The sequence below is a fragment of the Ranitomeya imitator genome, chromosome 2 (genome assembly GCF_032444005.1).
Source record: "Ranitomeya imitator isolate aRanImi1 chromosome 2, aRanImi1.pri, whole genome shotgun sequence".
NCBI lineage: Eukaryota > Metazoa > Chordata > Amphibia > Anura > Dendrobatidae > Ranitomeya > Ranitomeya imitator.
The window spans coordinates 28992948-29017628 of NC_091283.1; the positions used below are offsets into that span (position 1 = coordinate 28992948).

Genomic DNA, 24681 nt, shown 5'->3' on the forward strand with positions numbered 1-24681 from the left:
AATGTGCCCAGAACTGGACACAGTATTCAAGATGTGCCTGACCAAGGAGGAGTAGAGGGGGATAATTACTTCATGTGATCTAGACTCTGTGCTTCTGTTAATACATCTTAGAACTGTGTTTGCCTTTTTTGCTGCTGCATCATTCTGTTGACTCATGTGCAGTCTGTGATCTATTAGTATACCCAAGTATTTTTTACATGTGCTGTTGATTAGTTCTATTCCTCCCATTCTGTATATACATTTTTCAATTTTCTTGCCCAGATGTAGGACTTTGCATTTATCCCTGTTAAAAAACATTCTCTTAGTTTCTGCCCACAGTTCCAATTTGTTTAGATTGTTTTGAATCCTCTCTCTCTTCTCTAGTATTAGCTATCCCTCCTAGCTTTGTGTCAGCAGTAAATTTAATCAGTTTACCCTCAATGCCTTCATCTAAATCATTGATAAAGATGTTAAACGACACTGGGCCCAGGAGAGAGCCTTGTGGTACCACACTTAAGACATTCTTCCAACTGGATGTGGAACCATTTATTACCACTCTTCGTGTCCGATAACTGAGCCAGTTATCCATCCACCTAACCGTAGCCTTGTCAATCCCATACTTGGCCATTTTTTCAATAAGGTTAGTATGAGATACTTTATCAAATATTTTGCTGAAGTCAAGATCTACTTTATCTACTGCATTTCCCTGATCCACCCAGTCAGTGATTCTATCATAGAAGGAAATTAAGTTAGTCTGACGTGACTTAATTACAAACCCATGCTGGCTCTGGTTAATCATTTAATTCTCATAAAGTTACTTGAATACATGTTGCTTAATAATTTGTTTAAAGATCTTTCCTGGTATAGAGCAAATGATTTACTAACCCTTAAATTTCTGTAGTGTGCTCCTCCGCTGCTCTCTACCGCTAGGACCGGACATTAGAGTCTTAGATCTGCAGAGATCAGAACTGGAGACATCCATCAGTCCAGAGCCATGTATGGCTCTGCTATCAGGACAGATGTATATAATTATGTGGCCTCCCTGGATACAGTATATAGTCAGTGCAGAAAGATATAGCGTCACTGAAATATAGTAAAATACTGGCTATCAATCTGTAAATACTGTATATTCTGTGTGCAGCTGATCCTATAAAATTCTTCAATAATATATATTTTGGATATCAAGGTATTTTATTTTTAGCATTCATCTTTTTTTTTATATTTCCTCCACCGAGCTGTAGAGTTTTTAGCTATTTTTTATAATAACTTCAAATAATTTTTACAATGTGAAAAATGGTGCCTTTACTCACCCGACATGATGACCCATATGTACGGCCTTGCCTATTAGGGTATGTGCACACATTGCGGGAATGGTGTGCGGATTTTTCCGCACTGATATTGATAAATCCGCACTGTGGATTTCCTGCGGAATTACCATGGATTTACCGCGGTTTTTGTGCGGATTCCACCTGAGGATTTACACCTGCGGATTCCTATTGAAGAGCAGGTGTAAACCGCTGTGGAATCCACATAAAGAATTGACATGCTGCGGAATAAACAACGCAGCGTTTCCACGTGTTTTTTTTCCGCAGCATGTGCACTGTGGATTTTGTTTTCCATAGGTTTACATGGTATTGTAAACTCATGGAAAACTGCTGCAAATCCGCAGCGGCCAATCCGCTGCAGATCTGCAGCAAAATCCGCAACATGTGCACATAGCCTTGGTGCACGGCGTCCATTGTGTTTCTGTTATTTTCAATGGCAGCTGTGATAATGGAGGGAAGATGGACCAGATGACAAGTAGGATGTGGGGATTTGTTCTAATTTTGTCTTTTCTTGTTATTATAGAAAGGAAAGGACGGTACAAGGCGCCCAGTGGTGAGTATTGTGTGCCTGTGCCGAGATGTTGCACGCCCTGTGATGGTGAGGGGTGAATAATAATAATGACAATAGGGAAGGCTGAGGGGTATATTGAGCAATCTCCGGACTCAGTGTAGGACATCACTTCATTAACATTTCACAACATTACACAGTATAGGGGAACACGGACATGAGTGATATCCACTGCAAACCTCCTGTAGTGAAAAATGCAGTGAAATCCGCAGAGGTAAATAGAACTGCAAATTTCATTATGGAAGTGGTGCGTTTAAGCTGCATATTTTACCCTTTGCGCTGCCCATTAGCAATACTTTGTGAACATATCCCCACAGGGAACCTGTCACTGGATTTGTGCTAAAACACCAGATGTTTCAGGTCTTTAGTAGTGATGAGTGAGAATACTTGTTGCTTGGGTTTTCACGAGCACGCTCGGGTGGTCTCCGAGTAATTGTTAGTGCTCGGAGATTTACGGTAGTTTTTGGCCATGCAGCTGCATGATTTACAGCTGCTAGACAGGCTGAATACATGTTAGGATTCCCTAGCAAGCTGGCAACCCCCACATGTATTCAGGCTGTCCAGCAGCCATAACTCATGCAGCTGAGGCGAAGAAAACTGAATCTCCGAGCACACCCAAATACTCAGAGATCGCCCGAGCAATGAGAATACTCGCTCATCACTAGTTAGCAGCTTTACAAACATGCCCATAGTGGCGTGAATGACATTACTGAGAATGTCCAATGTCACCAGAATCGCTCCTGAAATAAACTTGTCTCGGCCCTCACTTATGTGTTGGTGTTTATGTGAAATAGAAATGTTTTGCCTAAAAAGTTTAATAAAAGAGAAGACAAGGTCCTTAATTGTCAGCTAAATGTCAGCAGTCTGTGGCCAGTAAAAAGTCCCGCAATACCTGTTTATTTTTTACATTGATGAATTGTAGCGTATAAGGAAAAAATCATAGGCAAAGAACCAGAATATAATAAAAAATGAAGCTGTACTGAAAACAATGAAACTGTTTACAAAAATAAATAAATAAAAAGTGGGAAACGAGCAAGTGGTATCACAACAAAAAGACCAGCAGGAGGCGTTGTGCTGAAACGTACGTCGGTGCTGGGCAGCGCATCCTGCAGGAGGCAATGGTACTATCATATGTATGTAAATATCTGCTGATTACTGATTAACTCTTGATTGTAATCTATAGGTGGGTGACACCACAAGTCAACACTGTGCTATGCTGTTGATATGCCCTGATATGCATGGAGTATCTGACTTATCCGATATGTATTACTTATTTTTGCAGTATATATTGTGCTGACTCCTTTATTTAGTGATATAAATTTGTTGAGAAAAAAAAATGTCTCCCTCAAAATAGTGCCGGCCGCACCTGCGCAGTAGCATAATTCGGAACATGATAAATGCTACAGGCGCCATCGCTGGTGGAAAAAAGAAAATTGACTCCACCAAGATGGCACCAGTGGCGCCTGCGCAATAGCATCTATCGTATGAGTTTTTAATTTTCTCAACAAATTTGTATCAGTAAATAAAATGAATATATGGATATTATAGATCTGATCATGCTACAGCGCAGGCGCTGCTGTCGGCATGATGAATGTATTTCAAAACAATAAGATATACAGCATGTAAAATAGGGGCAGTCAGTGAGGGATCAGCGACCTGTTATAAGCCACACAGATGAAAATGTAAGCGGATCACCACATTAAACCCCGCCCACAGCCCCACCCACAGTCCCGCCCACAGCCATGCCCACAGCCGATCCCACAGTTCCACCCACAGCTGCGCCCACAGCCACACCCACAACCCCACCCACACCCACAGCCCCACCCACAGTCCCGCCCAAGAGCACGAGAATCTCATTCACTGATAAATACAAATAAAGATTACCAAGTAATGGTAAACTGACTGAACAGAGAACTAGTCTGAACTGGTGCATAACCAAAAACAACTTACATAGCAAATAGATAAATGGCTGCACTCAACTATCTATTTGCTATGTAAGTTGTTTTTGGTTATGCACCAGTTCAGACTAGATCTCTGTTCAGTCAGTTTACCTATATTTACTACTAGATGGCAGCCCGATTCTAAAGAATCGGGAGTCTAGAATCCATATATACTTTATTTATTCAAATGTAAGAATAATACAATTAATAAATAATAGTAAGAAAGAACAAAAAATGGCTGCACTCACCAGCTCTTGACAATTCTTGTTATTTAAGGTACAGTTACACAGGATCCATGAACATGCTTATGAGGGGAGGGATGAAAGACATCAGACGACAACTTCGCTTGCATCTCTCCTCTGTACTCTTGTTAGCACGCTGTTTGCGCTTACGTGCGGCATCGGCGGCTTTTCGCTCTGCATCATTACCATACTTTATATCAGACCTGATCTTACGTGCGCCATCAGCAGCTTTTGACTCTGTGTCATTAGTATACTTAACAGTATCCAGGCGCTTGCATCTATCCTCTGTACTCTTGTTAGCACGCTGTTTGCGCTTACGTGCGGCAACGGCGTCTTTTTGCTCTGCATTATTAGTATACTGTTGTGAATTCTGTGGCTGAATTCACTCCTGTGGTCACAAGTGGTACTGCAGCTTCTGAGCTTCCTCCCTCAGGTGATCTGGTGAGCTCGTTAGCTGCTTCATTATTTAACTCCACCTGATACTGTTTTCCTTGCTCCCTGTCAATGTTCCAGTGTTGGATCTGAGCTTCTCCTGATCGTTCCTGTGACCTGCTGCTCTGCTGAGCTAAGTGCTTCCTTGCTATTTTGTTGTTTTATTTTTTGTCCAGCTTGTCCTTTGGTTTTGCTGGAAGCTCTGAGACGCAAAGGGTGTACCGCCGTGCCGTTAGTTCGGCACGGTGGTTCTTTTTGCCCCCTTTGCGTGGTTTTTTCTTTAGGGTTTTTTGTAGACTGCAAAGTTCTCTTTACTATCCTCGCTCTATTTAGAATATCGGGCCTCACTTTGCTGAATCTATTTCATCCCTATGTTTTGTCTTTTCATCTTACTCACAGTCATTACATGTGGGGGGCTGCCTTTTCCTTTGGGGTATTTCTCTGAGGCAAGCCAGGCTTATTTTTCTATCTTCAGGCTAGTCAGTTTCTCAGGCTGTGCCGAGTTGCATAGGTATTGTCAGGCGCAATCCACAGCCGCCTTTAGTTGTGTTTAGGATAGGTTCAGGTATTGCAATCTACAGAGATTCCACGTCTCAGAGCTCGTGCTATTGTTTTTGGGTTATTATCAGATCACTGTATGTGCTCTGATCGCTTGGTACACTGTGTCACTGGATTGCCTTTCATAACAGTACAGGGAGCCAACACTAATGATTCTCAATAGAGGGAAAAAAGAAGTTCTGACATCATTTTTTTTTCTCAGCTCTGTGTTCAGTCTTTTTTTTCCCCTAGACATTTGGGTGTTTCAGGACACAGGTGTGGACATGGATATTCAGGGTCTGTGCTCTTCAATGGATAATCTCGTTATAAATGTACAAAAGATTCAAGATACTATTGATCAGAAATCTATGCTAGAACCAAGAATTCCTATTCCTGATTTGTTTTTTGGTGATAGAACTAAGTTTCTGAGCTTCAAAAATAATTGTAAGCTATTTCTGGCCTTGAAACCTCATTCTTCTGGTAATCCAATTCAACAGGTTTTGATTATTATTTCTTTTTTGCGCGGCGACCCTCAGGACTGGGCATTTTCCCTTGCGCCAGGAGATCCTGCATTGAGTAGTGTCGATGCGTTTTTTCTGGCGCTCGGATTACTGTATGATGAGCCTAATTCAGTGGATCAGGCTGAGAAAAATTTGCTGGCTTTGTGCCAGGGTCAGGATGAGATAGAAGTATATTGTCAGAAATTTAGGAAGTGGTCAGTACTCACTCAGTGGAATGAATCTGCGCTGGCAGCTTTGTTCAGAAAGGGTCTCTCTGAGGCTCTTAAGGATGTCATGGTGGGATTTCCTATGCCTGCTGGTTTGAATGAGTCTATGTCTTTGGCCATTCAGATCGGTCGACGCTTGCGCGAGCGTAAATCTGTGCACCATTTGGCGGTATTGCCTGAGATTAAACCTGAGCCTTTGCAGTGCGATAGGACTATGACCAGAGTTGAACGGCAAGAACACAGACATCTGAATGGGCTGTGTTTCTACTGTGGTGATTCCACTCATACTATTTCTGATTGTCCTAAGCGCACTAAGCGGTTCGCTAGGTCTGCCGTCATTGGTACTGTACAGTCCAAATTCCTTCTGTCCGTTACCTTGATATGCTCTTTGTCATCGTATTCTGTCATGGCGTTTGTGGATTCAGGCGCTGCCCTGAATCTGATGGATTTGGACTATGCTAAACGTTGTGGGTTTTTCTTAGAGCCTTTGCGGTGTCCTATTCCATTGAGAGGAATTGATGCTACACCTTTGGCCAAGAATAAACCTCAGTACTGGGCCCAGCTGACCATGTGCATGGCTCCTGCACATCAGGAGGTTATTCGCTTTCTGGTGCTACATAATCTGCATGATGTGGTCGTGTTGGGGTTGCCATGGCTGCAAACCCATAATCCAGTATTGGATTGGAATTCCATGTCGGTATCCAGCTGGGGTTGTCAGGGGGCACATGGTGATGTTCCAGTTTTGTCAATTTCATCATCCACCCCTTCTGAGGTCCCAGAGTTCTTGTCTGATTATCAGGATGTATTTGAAGAGCCCAAGTCCGATGCCCTACCTCCACATAGGGATTGTGATTGTGCTATCAATTTGATTCCTGGTAGTAAGTTCCCTAAAGGTCGATTATTTAATTTATCCGTGCCTGAACACGCCGCTATGCGCAGTTATGTGAAGGAATCCCTGGAGAAGGGGCATATTCGCCCATCGTCATCACCACTGGGAGCAGGGTTCTTTTTTGTAGCCAAGAAGGATGGTTCGCTGAGACCGTGTATTGATTACCACCTTCTTAATAAGATCACTGTTAAATTTCAGTATCCCTTGCCATTGTTATCTGACTTGTTTGCTCGGATTAAGGGGGCTAGTTGGTTCACTAAGATAGATCTTCGTGGTGCGTATAATCTGGTGAGAATCAGGCAAGGAGATGAATGGAAAACTGCATTTAATACGCCCGAGGGTCATTTTGAGTATCTAGTGATGCCGTTCGGACTTGCCAATGCTCCATCTGTGTTTCAGTCTTTTATGCATGACATCTTCCGTGAGTATCTGGATAAATTCCTGATTGTTTACTTGGATGACATTTTGATCTTCTCGGATGATTGGGAGTCTCATGTGAAGCAGGTCAGAATGGTTTTTCAGGTCCTGCGTGCTAATTCTTTGTTTGTGAAGGGATCAAAGTGTCTCTTTGGTGTGCAGAAAGTTTCATTTTTGGGGTTCATCTTTTCCCCTTCTACTATCGAGATGGATCCGGTTAAGGTCCAAGCCATCCAAGATTGGACTCAGCCGACATCTCTGAAAAGTCTGCAAAAGTTCCTGGGCTTTGCTAATTTTTATCGTCGCTTCATCTGTAATTTTTCTAGCATTGCCAAACCATTGACCGATTTGACCAAGAAGGGTGCTGATTTGGTTAATTGGTCTTCTGCTGCTGTGGAAGCTTTTCAGGAGTTGAAGCGTCGTTTTTGTTCTGCCCCAGTGTTGTGTCAGCCAGATGTTTCTCTTCCGTTCCAGGTCGAGGTGGATGCTTCTGAGATTGGAGCAGGGGCGGTCTTGTCACAGAGAGGTTCTGGTTGCTCAGTGATGAAACCATGTGCTTTCTTTTCCAGGAAGTTTTCGCCCGCTGAGCGTAATTATGATGTGGGCAACCGAGAGTTGCTGGCCATGAAGTGGGCATTCGAGGAGTGGCATCATTGGCTTGAAGAGCTAAACATCGTGTGGTGGTATTGACTGATCATAAGAACTTGACCTATCTCGAGTCTGCCAAGCGCTTGAATCCTAGACAGGCCCGTTGGTCGTTATTTTTTGCCCGTTTCGACTTTGTGATTTCGTACCTTCCGGGCTCTAAAAATGTGAAGGCGGATGCTCTGTCTAGGAGTTTTGTGCCCGACTCTCCGGGTTTATCTGAACCGGCGGGTATTCTCAAGGAAGGTGTCATTTTGTCTGCTATCTCCCCTGATTTGCGGAGGGTGCTGCAAAAATTTCAGGCTAATAAACCTGATCGTTGTCCAGCGGAGAAACTGTTCGTCCCTGATAGGTGGACAAATAAAGTTATCTCTGAACTTCATTGTTCGGTGTTGGCTGGTCATCCTGGAATCTTTGGTACCAGAGAGTTGGTGGCTAGATCCTTCTGGTGGCCATCTCTGTCACGGGATGTACGTACTTTTGTGCAGTCCTGTGGGATTTGTGCTAGGGCTAAGCCCTGCTGTTCTCGTGCCAGTGGGTTGCTCTTGCCCTTGCCGGTCCCAAAGAGACCTTGGACACATATCTCGATGGATTTTATTTCTGACCTTCCCGTTTCTCAAAAGATGTCAGTCATTTGGGTGGTCTGTGATCGCTTTTCTAAAATGGTCCATCTGGTGCCCTTGGTTAAATTGCCTTCCTCCTCTGATTTGGTGCCTTTGTTCTTCCAGCATGTGGTTCGTTTGCATGGCATTCCTGAGAATATTGTTTCTGACAGAGGTTCCCAGTTTGTTTCAAGGTTTTGGCGAGCCTTTTGTGGTAGGATGGGCATTGACCTATCTTTTTCCTCGGCTTTCCATCCTCAGACTAATGGCCAGACCGACCGAACCAATCAGACCTTGGAAACATATCTGAGATGTTTTGTTTCTGCAGACCAGGATGACTGGGTGTCCTTTTTGCCGTTGGCTGAGTTCGCCCTTAATAATCGGGCCAGCTCGGCTACCTTGGTTTCTCCATTTTTCTGCAATTCTGGGTTCCATCCTCGTTTCTCTTCAGGACAGGTTGAGGCTTCGGACTGTCCTGGTGTGGATACTGTGGTGGACAGGTTGCAGCAGATTTGGACTCAGGTAGTGGACAATTTGACCTTGTCCCAGGAGAAGGCTCAACTTTTCGCTAATCGCAGACGCCGTGTGGGTCCTCGACTTCGTGTTGGGGATCTGGTTTGGTTGTCTTCTCGTCATATTCCTATGAAGGTTTCCTCTCCTAAATTTAAGCCTCGTTTTATTGGTCAGTATAGGATTTCTGAGGTTCTTAATCCTGTGTCTTTTCGTCTGACTCTCCCGGACTCTTTTTCCATACATAATGTCTTCCATAGGTCGTTGTTGCGGAGATATGTGGTACCTATGGTTCCATCTGTTGAGCCTCCTGCCCCGGTGTTGGTGGAGGGGGAATTGGAGTATATTGTGGAGAAGATTTTGGATTCTCGTATTTCTAGACGGAAACTCCAGTATCTGGTTAAGTGGAAGGGTTATGCTCAGGAAGATAATTCCTGGGTTTTTGCCTCTGATGTCCATGCCCCCGATCTTGTTCGTGCCTTTCATGTGGCGCATCCTGGTCGGCCTGGGGGTTCTGGTGAGGGTTCGGTGACCCCTCCTCAAGGGGGGGGTACTGTTGTGAATTCTGTGGCTGAATTCACTCCTGTGGTCACAAGTGGTACTGCAGCTTCTGAGCTTCCTCCTTCAGGTGATCTGGTGAGCTCGTTAGCTGCTTCATTATTTAACTCCACCTGATACTGTTTTCCTTGCTCCCTGTCAATGTTCCAGTGTTGGATCTAAGCTTCTCCTGATCGTTCCTGTGACCTGCTGCTCTGCTGAGCTAAGTGCTTCCTTGCTATTTTGTTGTTTTATTTTTTGTCCAGCTTGTCCTTTGGTTTTGCTGGAAGCTCTGAGACGCAAAGGGTGTACCGCCGTGCCGTTAGTTCGGCACGGTGGTTCTTTTTGCCCCCTTTGCGTGGTTTTTTCTTTAGGGTTTTTTGTAGACTGCAAAGTTCTCTTTACTATCCTCGCTCTATTTAGAATATCGGGCCTCACTTTGCTGAATCTATTTCATCCCTATGTTTTGTCTTTTCATCTTACTCACAGTCATTACATGTGGGGGGCTGCCTTTTCCTTTGGGGTATTTCTCTGAGGCAAGCCAGGCTTATTTTTCTATCTTCAGGCTAGTCAGTTTCTCAGGCTGTGCCGAGTTGCATAGGTATTGTCATGCGCAATCCGCAGCCGCCTTTAGTTGTGTTTAGGATAGGTTCAGGTATTGCAATCTACAGAGATTCCACGTCTCAGAGCTCGTGCTATTGTTTTTGGGTTATTATCAGATCACTGTATGTGCTCTGATCGCTTGGTACACTGTGTCACTGGATTGCCTTTCATAACAGTATACTTTATATCAGACCTAATCTTACGTGCGCCATCAGCAGCTTTGGGCTCTGTGTCATTAGTATCCTTACTATTAGAGCTCATGTTGGCTAAGCTAAACAGCTTTAAGCGTGGTGGTGGCAAACAACAGGTTAATAAGAGGCAGTGTCAGGTAGTAGGAAAATAGCCAGTTAATAATAGGCAATAGTTCTTTGCAGGAATGCAGATATTAATAAATAGGCAGTTTATATTGCAGAGAAATTGCTGGGCAATAATGGACAATGTCCTTATGTGGCAAATAATAGAGCAATATACCCAATGTGGCAAAGAAGAGGTTAATAAACCGCAGTCTCTCAGTATAACAGTCAGTGAATAATAGGCAGTATATGGAGAAAACACCAAACAAAAGTTCAAAATTGGTGTGAAAATGTCACTGAACCACTTCACAACTAAATATATATAGTTTTGGTAAATGGTATTATAATTTTTTTGACGAAATTCGGCAGGAGCTTGAAGAGCAACGTCACTGGGCCCGCCTCCACGCAGTAGAAACTTGCTGTGAGGTAAAAATTCAAAAATCACACCAAAATGGCGGGCGGAGTGTGTCACAGTACGGCACGTTTCTGATTGGTCGCTCGCAGCAGGCGGCAACCAATCAGACACTGGACACTGTTGATGTCACTTATCTCCGGACATTAGCTCCGGACATTAGCTCCGGACATTAGCTCCGGACAGGAAGTTGGCACAAATTGCAGGAAGTAGTATTCTAGGCAATTACTGTATATATTAGATGATTTTAATTACATCCAAACACAGTTGGTTCCGACCTTCCTATAAATACAGGCTTTACCATGACATTAGCCAGAGGTAAGTGTTCACACTAGGCAGTTAGGTCAGGGACCCATCCGATTCATGAGATTCCCTTGACGTTGGTGGATGGGCTCACATTTTTTGGCCAAATCGTGTGCTGGGCATCTCATGTGTTTTTTCATAGATTTCACAAGCCATTATGCTATTCCCATTTCATCTATCGCACATTCATTTGCTTTAGTACAATTGAGTGCAGCCATTCATCTACAGTTAGGGCCAGAAATATTTGGACAGTGACACAAGTTTTGTTATTTTAGCGGTTTACAAAAACATGTTCAGAAATACAATTATATATATAATATGGGCTGAAAGTGCACACTCCCAGCTGCAATATGATAGTTTCCACATCCAAATCGGAGAAAGGGTTTAGGAATCATAGCTCTGTAATGCATAGCGTCCTCTTTTTCAAGGGACCAAAAGTAATTGGACAATGGACTCTAAGGGCTGCAATTAACTCTGAAGGCGTCTCCCTCGTTAACCTGTAATCAATGAAGTAGTTAAAAGGTCAGGGGTGGATTCCAGGTGTGTGGTTTTGCATTTGGAAGCTGTTGCTGTGAGCAGACAACATGCGGTCAAAGGAACTCTCAATTGTGGTGAAGCAGAACATCCTGAGGCTGAAAAAAAAGAAAAAATCCATCAGAGAGATAGCAGACATGCTTGGAGTAGCAAAATCAACAGTTGGGTACATTCTGAGAAAAAAGGAATTGACTGGTGAGCTTGGGAACTCAAAAAGGCCTGGGCGTCCACGGATGACAACAGTGGTGGATGATCGCCGCATACTTAATTTGGTGAAGAAGAACCCGTTCACAACATCAACTGAAGTCCAGAACACTCTCAGTGAAGTAGGTGTATCTGTCTCTAAGTCAACAGTAAAGAGAAGACTCCATGACAGTAAATACAAAGGGTTCACATCTAGATGCAAACCATTCATCAATACCAAAAATAGACAGGCCAGAGTTAAATTTGCAGAAAAACACCTCAAGAAGCCAGCTCAGTTCTGGAAAAGTATTCTATGGACAGATGAGACAAAGATCAACCTGTACCAGAATGATGGGAAGAAAAAAGTTTGGAGAAGAAAGGGAACGGCACATGATCCAAGGCACACCACATCCTCTGTAAAACATGGTGGAGGCAACGTGATGGCATGGGCATGCATGGCTTTCAATGGCACTGGGTCACTTGTGTTTATTGATGACATAAGAGCAGACAAGAGTAGCCGGATGAATTCTGAAGTGTACCGGGATATACTTTCAGCCCAGATTCAGCCAAATGCTGCAAAGTTGATTGGACGGCGCTTCATAGTACAGATGGACAATGACCCCAAGCATACATCCAAAGCTACCCAGGAGTTCATGAGTGCCAAAAAGTAGCACATTCTGCAATGGCCAAGTCAATCTCCAGATCTAAACCCAATTGAGCATGCATTTCACTTGCTCAAATCCAGACTTAAGACGGAAAGACCCACAAACAAGCAAGACCTGAAGGCTGCGGCTGTAAAGGCCTGGCAAAGCATTAAGAAGGAGGAAACCCAGCGTTTGGTGATGTCCATGGGTTCCAGACTTAAGGCAGTGATTGCCTCCAAAGGATTTGCAACAAAATATTGAAAATAAAAATATTTTGTATGGGTTATGTTTATTTGTCCAATTACTTTTGACCTCCTGAAATGTGGAGTGTTTGTAAAGAAATGTGTACAATTCCTACATTTTCTATCAGATATTTTTGTTCAACCCTTCAAATTAAACGTTACAATCTGCACTTGAATTCTGTTGTAGAGGTTTCATTTCAAATCCAATGTGGTGGCATGCAGAGCCCAACTCGCGAAAATTGTGTCACTGTCCAAATATTTCTGGCCCTAACTGTATTTGTTACAAATAAAGATTAAACAACAACCACAAGACAGAATTCATCAACCACGGTATCATTTCAATCAGTTATAATGGTGCTAAACTGACACTGTCTGTAGTCTACTGAGCCCAATCCTGCTGACAAGTTCTCTTAAGGCTGCATATTTATTACTGTATATTTGTGTAATGAATGGTTGTTCCTCTTGTTTCCATATTATCATATTATTGAATTGTCAATAATCACAATGTGCATTAAAAATGTAGAAATCTTTCAGTTTGCACACTGACCACTGAGGCCATTTTAAACTCGCACTTCCTGCTTTTTACAGAAGAAATCACACAAGCAGGATTACAATGATGTAAAACACCTCTATATACATAAAATTACACAGGATCCACCATTCACAGTAGGTTATGTCACAGCTCACCCACTCCTCCTCCTGTACAATGAACGATAGCACCTCTATATACAGTAGATAACACAGGATCTACAATTCACAGTAGGTGATGTCACAGCTCACCTCCTCCTCCTTCTGTACAATGACTGATAACACCTCTATATACATAAAATTACACAGGATCCACCATTCACAGTAGGTGATGTCACAGCTCACCTCCTCCTGTACAATGACCGATAGCACCTCTATATACAGTAGATAACACAGGATCTACAATTCACAGTAGGTGATGTCACAGCTCACCTCCTCCTCCTTCTGTACAATGACTGATAACACCTCTATATACAGTAGATAATACAGGATCCACCATTCACAATAGGTGATGTCACAGCTCCCCTCCTCCTCCTGTACAATGACTGATAACACCTCTATATACAGTAGATAACACAGGATCCACAATTCACAATAGGTGATGTCACAGCTCACCTCCTCCTCCTGTACAATGACTGATAACACCTCTATATACAGTAGATAACACAGGATCCACCATTCACAATAGGTGATGCAATAGCTCACCTCCTCCTCCTCCTGTACAATGACTGATAACACCTCTATATACAGTAGATAACACAGGATCCATCATTCACAATAGGTGATGTCACAGCTCACCTCCTCCCTCTCCCGTACAATGACTGATAACACCTCTATATACAGTAGATAACACAGGATCCATCATTCACAATAGGTGATGTCACAGCTCACCTCCTCCTCCTCCTGTACAATGACTGATAACACCTCTAAATACAGTAGAAAACACAGGATCCACCATTCACAATAGATTATGTCACAGCTCACCTCCTCCTCGACCTGTACAATGACTGATAACACCTCTAAATACAGTAGAAAACACAGGATCCACCATTCACAATAGGTGATGTCACAGGTCACCTCCTCCTCCTGTACAATGACTGATAACACCTCTATATACAAGTACAGAAAGAAGAACATGAAGTATGAGTCTACAAAATCTCCAGGTGTCAGTCATAAGCCATATTCTGATGGCACATTCCATGTAAAGTGGTTGTCCCCTACACCATTTTATGAAACAAAAGGGCACGAAGCAGGAACCATCATGTGACGCTGCAGCCAGTCAGCTGCTACTGTGCAGCCATGATTATCCATTCCTCTTCCAAAGAGGAAAAGAAGACCAGCGAGGAACATAGGAGCATATTTTTTTTTACATTTTAATATCAGCATGGACTCATTTGTTCTATAAAGGTTTGGGATGGATCCCCTTAAAGTGATTGTTAACTTTCAACAATCACTGAGCTCAGCGGCTTGTGCCATCGACATCAGCAGAGCTGCCGAGCTTTGTGATTGGCTGAATAGTGACAGCTCTGAGAACAGATCAGCTACAGAAGCAGGAGCCGGACTCGGGGGTGAGTACTAGCTGGTTTTGTTGTTTTACATGCATTTCACTTTGCTAAACAAAACTTGTGGAAAATCCCTTTAAGGTTATGTGCACGTGTTTAGCTTTTGATGCAAAAAAATCTTTTGCAAATACTCAAGTGTTGGCAAAAAACTGCAGTAAAATCCTCATCCTCACGTTTTGATGCATTTTTCTCCATTTATTTGAATGGATTAAAAAAACTGCAAATACAGTTAAAGAATCGACTCATGCTGCAGATTAGAAAAATCACTGGATCAAACAGCAAAGTGCATGTGCATGAGATGTCAGAGGTCTCATTCATTATTATGGAACTGTAAAGTGCATGCGCATGAGATGTCAGAAGTCTCATTCATTATTATGGAACTGTAAAGTGCATGTGCATGAGATGTCAGAGGTCTCATTCATTATTATGGAACTGTAAAGTGCATGTGCATGAGATGTCAGAAGTCTCATTCATTATTATGGAACTGTAAAGTGCATGTGCATGAGATGTCAGAAGTCTCATTCATTATTATGGAACTGTAAAGTGCATGTGCATGATATGTTAGAAGTCGCAATCATTATTATAGAACTGTAAAGTGCAGCGTTTTTTACCCTTAAAGAATGACTGAAAAAAAAAAATGCTGAAAAGATGCAGCGTGTGAACAAGCCCTATATCTGCATTCAACGTTTTGACACTAAGGCTTTTCACTCCCATTTATATTGTAGCAAAATATATAAGTGCTTCTGTCTAAATTAGAATATCATGAAAAAGTGAATTTATTTCAGTTCTTCAATACAAAAAGTGAATCTCATATATTATATAGAGTCATTACACACAGAGTGATCTATTTCACGTGATTGTTTCTGTTAATGTTGATGATTATGGCTTACAGTCAATGAAAGCCCAAAAGTCACTATCTCAGTAAATTAGAATACTTTATAACACCATCTTGTAAAATGATTTTAAAATCCGAAATGTTGGCCTACTGAAATGTATATTCAGTAAATGCCCACAGCGTCGGACTGGAGCACCTTGGGCCCACCAGAGAAAATGTTTCTTGGGGCCCACTATGTAGCTACATAGAAATAGATACAAGACCACAAATTGTGCGGTAGAAAGCGCTAATATCAGGGTATAATATAAGGTAGTTCACGTCTTAATTATGTAGCAGGGGTTGGGGTAGCCCCCTCACAGAATATAATGTAGCCCCCTCATAAAATATAATGCAGTCCCTTCTCATAGAATATAATGCAGCAACCCACAAAATATAATGCAACCCCCTCTGGTATAACGCAGTCCCCACCATAGAATATAATGTAGCACCCTCATAGGGTATAATGCAGCACCCCTCATATAGTATAATGCAGCCCACCACAGAATATAATGTAGTCACCTGAAAGAATGTAGCCCCACCACAGCCTATAATGCAGCCCTCATAGAGTATACTGTAGCCCCCTCATATAGTATGATGTAGCCCCCCATAATATAATGTAGTATAGTCCCTTGAAAATAATGCAGTCCTCCCACAGAATATAATGTAGCCCCCTCATAAAGTATAATGCAGCTCCTCTCCACCCCCATCATTGTCCTCATCACCACCTCCATCATTGCCTTCTCCCCCTCCACCCCTATCATTCTCCCCCACCACCTCCATCACTGCCCATCCCACCACCTGCATCATTGCCTCCTCTCCACCATCATTGTCCATTTCATCTCCTCCATCAGCACCTCCATCATTGCCTCCCCCCACCACCACCATTGCCCATCACCTCCATCATTGCCTCCCCCACCACCATCATTGCCCATTTCATCACCTCCATCATTGCCTCCCACCACCACCATTGCCCATCACCTCCATCATTGCCTCCCCCACCACCATCATTGCCCATCACTTCCATCATTGCCTCCCCACCATCATTGCCTATCACCTCTCACCTCCATCATTGCCCATCACCTCCATCATTGCCTCCCCCACCACCATCATTGCCTATTTCATTGCCTCCCACAACCAACATTGCCCATCACCTCCATCATTGCCTCCCCCACCACCATCATTGCCCATCACCTCCATCATTGCCTCCCCACCATTATTGCCTATCACCTCTCACCACCATCATTGCCCATTTCATTGCCTCTCACAACCACCATTGCCCATCACCTCCATCATTGCCTCCCCCACCACCATCATTGCCCATCACCTCCATCATTGCCTATCACCTCCATCATTGCCTATCACCTTCTTAATTGTCTCCCCCACCATAATCATTGCCCATTAACTCCATAATTGTCTCCCCACCACCACCATCATTGCCTATCACCTCCATCATTGTCTCCCCACCACCACCATCATTGCCCATCACCTCCATCATTGTCTCCCCCCACCAATATCATTGTCCTTCACCACCACACACACACCTCACCGCAGCAAAAGCTCATCACACACACACACGCAGGCACAGACACACACATGCAGGCACAGACACACGCAGGCACAGACACACAGGCACAGACATGCAGGCACACAGCACAGCTCACCTTCCCGCAGCATTAGCTCATCCCATCAGCCTCTTCCTGGCTGGAAGCAGGACGCCGGGAGGTGAGCTGCTCTGTGTGAGTCTGTGTGCCTGCATGTGTGTGTATGTGTGCGGTGCTGTGTGTGTGTGGTGCGGCTTTACATGAGGGCAGTGTTAGCTGCAGCCTGCGGCTAACGCTGCCCGCTATTAAAGAGAAATGGTATTCACGCCTCTCCACGCCCATAGGTCCCCGGCGCTCTGCTTCTCTGCACTCCTCCTGCATCCTGTGTCAGCGCCGGCCAGCCGGAAAGCAGAGCGGTGACGTCACCGCTCTGCTTTCCGGCTGACCGGCGCTGACAGTGCAGAGGAAAGCAGAGCGCCGGAGGACAGACAACGGAAGGTAAGTATGTAGTGTTTGTTTTTTTAACGTTTACACTGGTAACCATGGTAAACATCGGGTTACTAAGCGCGGCCCTGCGCTTAGTAACCCGATGTTTACCCTGGTTACCGGGGACCTCGGGATCGTTGGTCGCTGGAGAGCTGTCTGTGTGACAGCTCTCCAGCGACTCCAGCGACCAAACGGCGACGCTGCAGCGATCGACATCGTTGTCGGTATCGCTGCAGCGTCGCTTAGTGTGACGGTACCTTTAGGAAGCCTTTACAGGTGTTTATTATTAATTATTCTAATTTACTGAGATAATGACTTTGGGGTTTTCATTGGCTGTAAGCCATAATCATCAACATTAACAGAAATAAAAACGTGAAGTAGATCACTCTGTAATGACTCTATATATGAGTTTCACTTTTTGTATTGAAGAACTGAAATAAATTAACTTTTAACAAACCGACCGGCGGCACTAAACGGCCACATATCGTTAAACATTTACCATTCAGTGGTACTTTAATGACCTGTTTACACAGGCAGAAACCATGGGGTGATGCGCACTGAGCGATCGGTAACAGGGTGATGCACCACCTAGAACAATGATCTTTTGATCTGTACAAGCGTTATGCTCGTTTATTGTGTGATTGGCAGTGTGCTTACATCGAAAGATTACTGTAACACTGACATTAAAAGGCATCCTTCAAGCAAATTAAAGGGAACATCACCAAGTTTTTGCTCACTTAAATTAGAGCAGCATTATGTAGGGGCAGAGACCTTGATTCCAATGATGTGTCACTTAATTTACTAGTTGCTGCAGTTGTGATAAAATCCTTGTTTCCTCTGCTGAAAATGTAGCGGAGCTCTGATTGCTGAGCTGTGTATAACCCCACTACCACCACTAATTGCCTATAAACAGTGTACACAGAAAGCTGCCACTCAGTGGTGAGGGCGTGGATGGACTACCTGGTTTACTAGTCCTCTAGTGATAAAATCAATGTTTTATCAGCAGAAGGTCATCAAAACTACAGCAAGCAGCCCAATACGTGATATATTGCTGGAATCAGGGTCTCTGCCCCATATCATGCTGCTCTCAGATTACAAAGTATGATGAAAAATTCACTTTAACTCTATAAACAAGGATAAGACTTTACATTAAATTCCCCTGACACTACCTGGTTAAGACCACCATACTCCCATTTCCCCTGGACTTTATCAGTTTATTGAGATTAAATAGACAATCGTGGAGATGAGAGCAGATTTGGGGAAATATACAGGTGCGGTAATTTATAAAACTTTTGTTACTAATGTTAAATATAATTTCCAATCTGATGAACACTTGAGAAGGGTTAACGCTGAACGTTGTGTTTTCTTGTATTTTAATATTTTAGGTTACACTGTAGAAGAGTCACCCATCGGAAAAAGACAGATAAAGAAGCTGGTGCTTATATGAAAAAACAATGCATATTGCTCCGCATCACAACGCTTTACAGATATCATCACTCTCCACATCGGGGCTCACAAGCTCCATCATCAGTGGGAGGAAACCAACACCAGCACGGGGAGAACATACAGATGCCTTTCAGATATCGTCCTTGGTCGAGTTTGAACCCAGGACCCCAGCGCTGCAAAGCAACAGTACTAACTACTGAGCTGCATATGCTTACAGTGCTAACCACTGAGCTGCATATGCTTATAGTGCTAACCACTGAGCTGCATATGCTTATAGTGCTAACCACTGAGCTGCATATGCTTATAGTGCTAACCACTGAGCAGCATGCTTATGGTGCTAACCACTGAGCTGCAAAGCAACAGTGCTAACCACTGAGCTGCATATGCTTATAGTGCTAACCACTGAGCTGCATATGCTTATAGTGCTAACCACTGAGCTGCATATGCTTATAGTGCTAACCACTGAGCAGCATGCTTATGGTGCTAACCACTGAGCTGCAAAGCAACAGTGCTAACCACTGAGCTGCATATGCTTATAGTGCTAACCACTGAGCTGCATATGCTTATAGTGCTAACCACTGAGCTGCATATGCTTATAGTGCTAACCACTGAGCTGCATGCTTATAGTGCTAACCACTGAGCTGCATATACTTATAGTGCTAACCACTGAGCTGCATATGCTTATAGTGCTAACCACTGAGCTGCATATGCTTATAGTGCTAACCACTGAGCTGCATATGCTTATAGTGCTAACCACTGAGCTGCATATGCTCATAGTGCTAACCACTGAGCTGCATGCTTATAGTGCTAACCACTGAGCTGCATATACTTATAGTGCTAACCACTGAGCTGCATATACTTATAGTGCTAACCACTGAGCTGCATATACTTATAGTGCTAACCACTGAGCTGCATATGCTTATAGTGCTAACCACTGAGCTGCATATACTTATAGTGCTAACCACTGAGCTGCATATACTTAAATAAAGAGGAATATTTTGAAGCTTATACAGTTTTATCCAAACAAAAAAAACAATGAAGAAGAGCACTCACCATCCATAAAATTCCAGTCCTTTATTCCACACAAGTGATTGGACAAAAGGAGAACGTGAACTATGACATATTTTTTTTTGTTTTGTTGGACATGAATTTTTACATCCATGAATGAGCACCCGGTCTCCGTTTGGGCAGATACAAGCAATCAGCTGGATCATTGAGTGTGACTTTTTGATCCCGTATATTGCAGTAGGTGCGGAGAACTGTTTTTCTTGCATTTTTCCTTATACAGTTTTGTGTTTTTTTGCCATTTCTCATGTGTATAAATTCCAAAGACGTACTGATAGGGAATTTAGATTGTGAGTCCCATTGGGGACAGTGATGATAACGTCTGTAAAGCGCTGCGGAATATGATGTTTGTATATGATACTCTGCGTATTCTGAATGCTGTAAAATTGATTGCAAAAATAAATCTCTCTTGTGGTTTTTTCTTAACCCCTTAGGTGCTGAGACGATTTTGACCTTAATGACGCAGCCCCATTTTTAAAATCCGATATGCGTCACTTTTTGTGGGAATAACTCTGAAATTCTTCAACACATTCCGGTGATTCTGAGAAATGTATCTTGTGACACATTGTATGTCACAACCATCACCCACTTGCTACACATGTGACTCCGGACAAGGGTTATCAACCATCCAGAAATTCCAGGACTGTCCGTAACATGTTTAAGATGTCCGAGATTTTATTTTGAACTGAAGAAACTTATACAGATAATTTTGACTGTAATTATCACCATTTTGCAGGTTACAGTGAGCGCAGCTGATGCCTGCCCGGGGTAACACACGCCACCCAGCTTTCCCAAGCACCTGACGGGTACACAGCCAGCACTCTGACATACACGGGGTAACACAGGCAGATGATAGTGCCCTCTTCTAGGTTGTGGGTAGGTTTAGAGCAGCAAGCACTTATTACATTTTAGATTTAATATATGGGGAAAAAGGACAGTGATAAAAAACTGATAATAAGATGAAATAGCAGAGAGACATAAATAAGAGGCTAAAACTGCAGAAAACATGAAGGAAAAATTCAAGAAGGTTCTTACAATTAGATTTGGGAGCGACATTAGATTTTCTCGATGAGATATTATATAGGATCTCATTCACACTCCTCCTCCTCCGGGGCAGGTGAGTGGAGGAGGAGTAATTGTATGCAAGAAAACATGGGTGGAAAGGCATAAATACTCATTTATGTCATATTTCTCATCGGACCCTCGTAGTGGAATAATATGACCACCATATTTCAGATCATACTGTCAGCATCCTAGACACACCAAACATGACTATAATATATCCATAAATTGGGGAGATACTATATTTCTGTGGTTTTGCAAAAAAAAGGAGAAAACAGAATGTATATGTTTCAAACAGGTTGAAAAATATTTATTAATTTAATTTAACAAACAATTGGAAAACATATTTAAAAAGGTGCCGGAAAAAAAAAACAGACAACAGTGACACCTATCCATGTTAATTAATATATATTTCTGTGGTTACCCAATGCCGAAAATCCTGGCACCTGAACCCGCAGAAGCGACTATGTTCCCCTATCACAGATGTATCTATGGATGGTGTTGATATCAGAGTATGAGAGCTATGGCATGGAAATATTGCGTTGCCATGTGATGTCCCGGGTAGACTGGAGACGCACCGTCTGCTTTAGGTGGATTATTTTCTCCGGTGTAGTTTAGGACGCTTTTATAGTGAGAAAATACAGATAACGCTTGTTCTTCCTGTCACTGTCGTATCCTCACTAATTTATTTACTCACAGTAGATATTGCTGGGTGTAAAGTAATAACTGATTTATTTACCTAATCCATAACAGCGATGGTATGGAAGATTGATTTCCAGATTGTCTCCCAAGCTCATCTCGCCAGTTTCTCCCATCTATGTTCCCACAGTCACTTACCTTCTTATGACACATATAAACATAAGGAGAACAAGGAGCAAAACACGGAATTATATATGAACAATTACTTTTATTAATACAAATATTAAAAAATAGTTATCAGTAATGAGTCATACTAAAGACGTTTCCAATAAATAAGTGAAGGGGAAACCACCTCCCCAAAACACTCCTCACTGTTCGTAGATAATGGCCCAAAATGCAGAGCAGAGCATAATCCCTGCAGGGATATTCAGTAAGTGAACCCATATAAGCGTAAATGCACTGTATGCCACAAATCGTCCGTCCCTAAAATAGGGGTGACATCATGCATCATGTAAGTAATCAGGGCAAGTCAGCAAAAGAGACGAATGGGCTTACCAGAGGAGGGATGAGGAGTGAAGGGCACAGCCAGAAAGCGACCCCCGACGCGCGTTTCGCAGCGCTGCACGCCGCTTACTCAAGGGGATGAGGCGTGCAGCGCCGCGAAACACGCGTCGGGGGTCGTCTCTTTTGCTGACTTGCCCTGATTACTTACATGATGCATGATGTTACCCCTATTTTAGGGACGGACAGTGAGGAGTGTTTTGGGGAGGTGGTTTCCGCTTCACTTATTTATTGGAAACGTCTTTACTATGACTCACTACTGATAACTATTTTTTTAAATTTGCATTAATAAAAGTAATTGTTTATATATAATTTCGTGTTTTGTTCCTTGTTCTCCTTGTTCTGCATGCTATTTGTGGAGCGGATTTAATTTGTCTGGGGGCCCATTACATTTTTTGTGCCTCTACCCAGACTGTAGATTGTCTGGACAATTATGTAGTTAGTTATCTGACGAGTGATGGAAGAGGCGGCGGCTGCTTCCACTGCAAGGCCGGATATCAGGGAACTCACAGTGAGCGTATGGTATATACACCTCCGATTCCAACGCATGGATTTATGTATACCCCAGTACAGTCACTGCCAGCTCCATAAAAGCAAAAAGAACAATTCACTGCCACCACTAATCGTTTATACAGGCCGATTGGAAACCTGTTACAGGTAACGTATGGCTTCAGTGTGCGGTTTACAAAACAAAAGGAACAAAGCTATTAAATTTGATATTTAATCCAGAAAGATTGTCAGTGTTTATAAAAATATAGAAAGATTTTACAAAGCGGACAAAACGATACAATATCTACAATTAAATAAAATTAAAAGGATTAATGCAAGAAACTTACTAAATCTGGTCAAAGAAATGGCTCTGCTTTATGGAGGCAAGTGCTCCTAGTGAAAACTTGGGTCAAGCCTACACAGCAATGTATCTTCCTGGTGTGATGCCCCAGGGTCCTGGTCGTGACAGTGACATTGCTTTCCTCACGGGGAGAGTGATGTTACATTTGGAAGCGATGAAGGAGATCTTTATCAGGTAACCACAATGCATACAACATGTTCACACTCCAGACCAGAAGGGGGAGCTCTAAGCCTAGTTTAAGGTGAACTCCCCTATAACGACATCCTGATCTGGAGGGAAAGGGTTCAGAAAGTTGCAGACACAGAAGAGAGCAGACGGACCTAGAGGGTCAGAACGTCTGAAGGGGCCGTGTGGTCTGAAGTACCACAGCATATTATACTATCACGGAGAGAAGACAAAGGGAAGGTAAACCCAAAAGTGGACCCTCTGGGTCGCGGCCTTAGAGCCCCCGAGGACGCGCAAACCTGATGGATGCACCCCTTATACAGGGAGTGTTAGGAACAGGCCCAAGGGGGATGGACCCGCTACTGCCGGAGCCAAAGGGACGACTGGATCAAGACGCGGATAGGTGAAAATGCTGGAAAACAAGGAAGACTCAGGGACTGGAGATGGCTGAAGGCAGAGAGCTGAAAAAGAAACAAAACAGTAAATCGAGGTACAAAAACACAATCAGAGGAGGAAAGGTAACTGGCTAGGCAGAATGGGTAAAGCACTGGCTAGTGAGTGGGCAAGCAGAAACGTTACCTGGGGACGACGAGGAACACCTAGAACGAAGCAGGAGTCACAGCGACAAAGATACTCAGGCATCTTACCTGGGTAAGTGCCAAGCAGAAATACCCAGTGGGCGCCGCCATGTTGGGGCGGAGCCACCACGTAAGCCCAGTCGTCCAGGACAGCAGAAGTGAGAGCAGCAGAAAAAGCAGAAGTGAGAGCAGAGGTGATAGCAGAAGTCACCGCAGAACAGAAACGCAGGTCACTCTGAAATGTGGCAGCTTTCTACTTGTGCGAAACAGACAGGGGAATACCTGAACGTAGTGAATCTGAACAGGGAGTGTGCTGCAGTACTGGTCGAGACGGGACAAACCAGGTACAACTTAAATGACATAGGGAGGAGCACAGGGAAAGCAAAGGATGTGAACTGTGCAGCACTCTGTGTTGATGCTGTAACTGATGTGGACGTGCTGCGATTGGAAACAAGCAAAGTTCTACGTTTTAAGTTGGAATTGGACTCTGTCTCTTTATGTGAAGAAGTGTCCCTGTGTCTAAGGGAGGCCTCTGAGAACCAGGCAAGTGAGACAGTGGGACTGTATATATGTGATGCGGGTGGTCAGCTCACGCTAAAGCAGACACCTATGTGGGCCATGACTACGGCCCTGGCTGCCGCTCACAATACAGCGCTTATTCATATCTGTGGATTGTCAGTTACTGCTGGGTATAACAGCCATCCGGAGGCAAGAGCAAGACATGTTCTCTGTAACCACACTGACCACGAGGATCACGGAC

At 43.4% G+C, this 24681-nt stretch overlaps 1 protein-coding gene across 1 annotated transcript in view; it reads left to right on the top strand.

The window, feature by feature from the left end:
* Window positions 1-20469, top strand: part of LOC138661539 (class I histocompatibility antigen, F10 alpha chain-like) — an 82933-nt gene extending 62464 nt beyond the window's left edge. Inside the window, exons 6-7 of the mRNA XM_069746337.1 lie at window positions 1828-1857; window positions 18941-20469. Coding sequence (XP_069602438.1) covers window positions 1828-1857; window positions 18941-19002 — 92 coding nt within the window. The 3' untranslated portion in view covers window positions 19003-20469. The remainder of the gene's footprint in view (window positions 1-1827; window positions 1858-18940) is intronic.
* Window positions 20470-24681: the final 4212 nt, after the last annotated feature.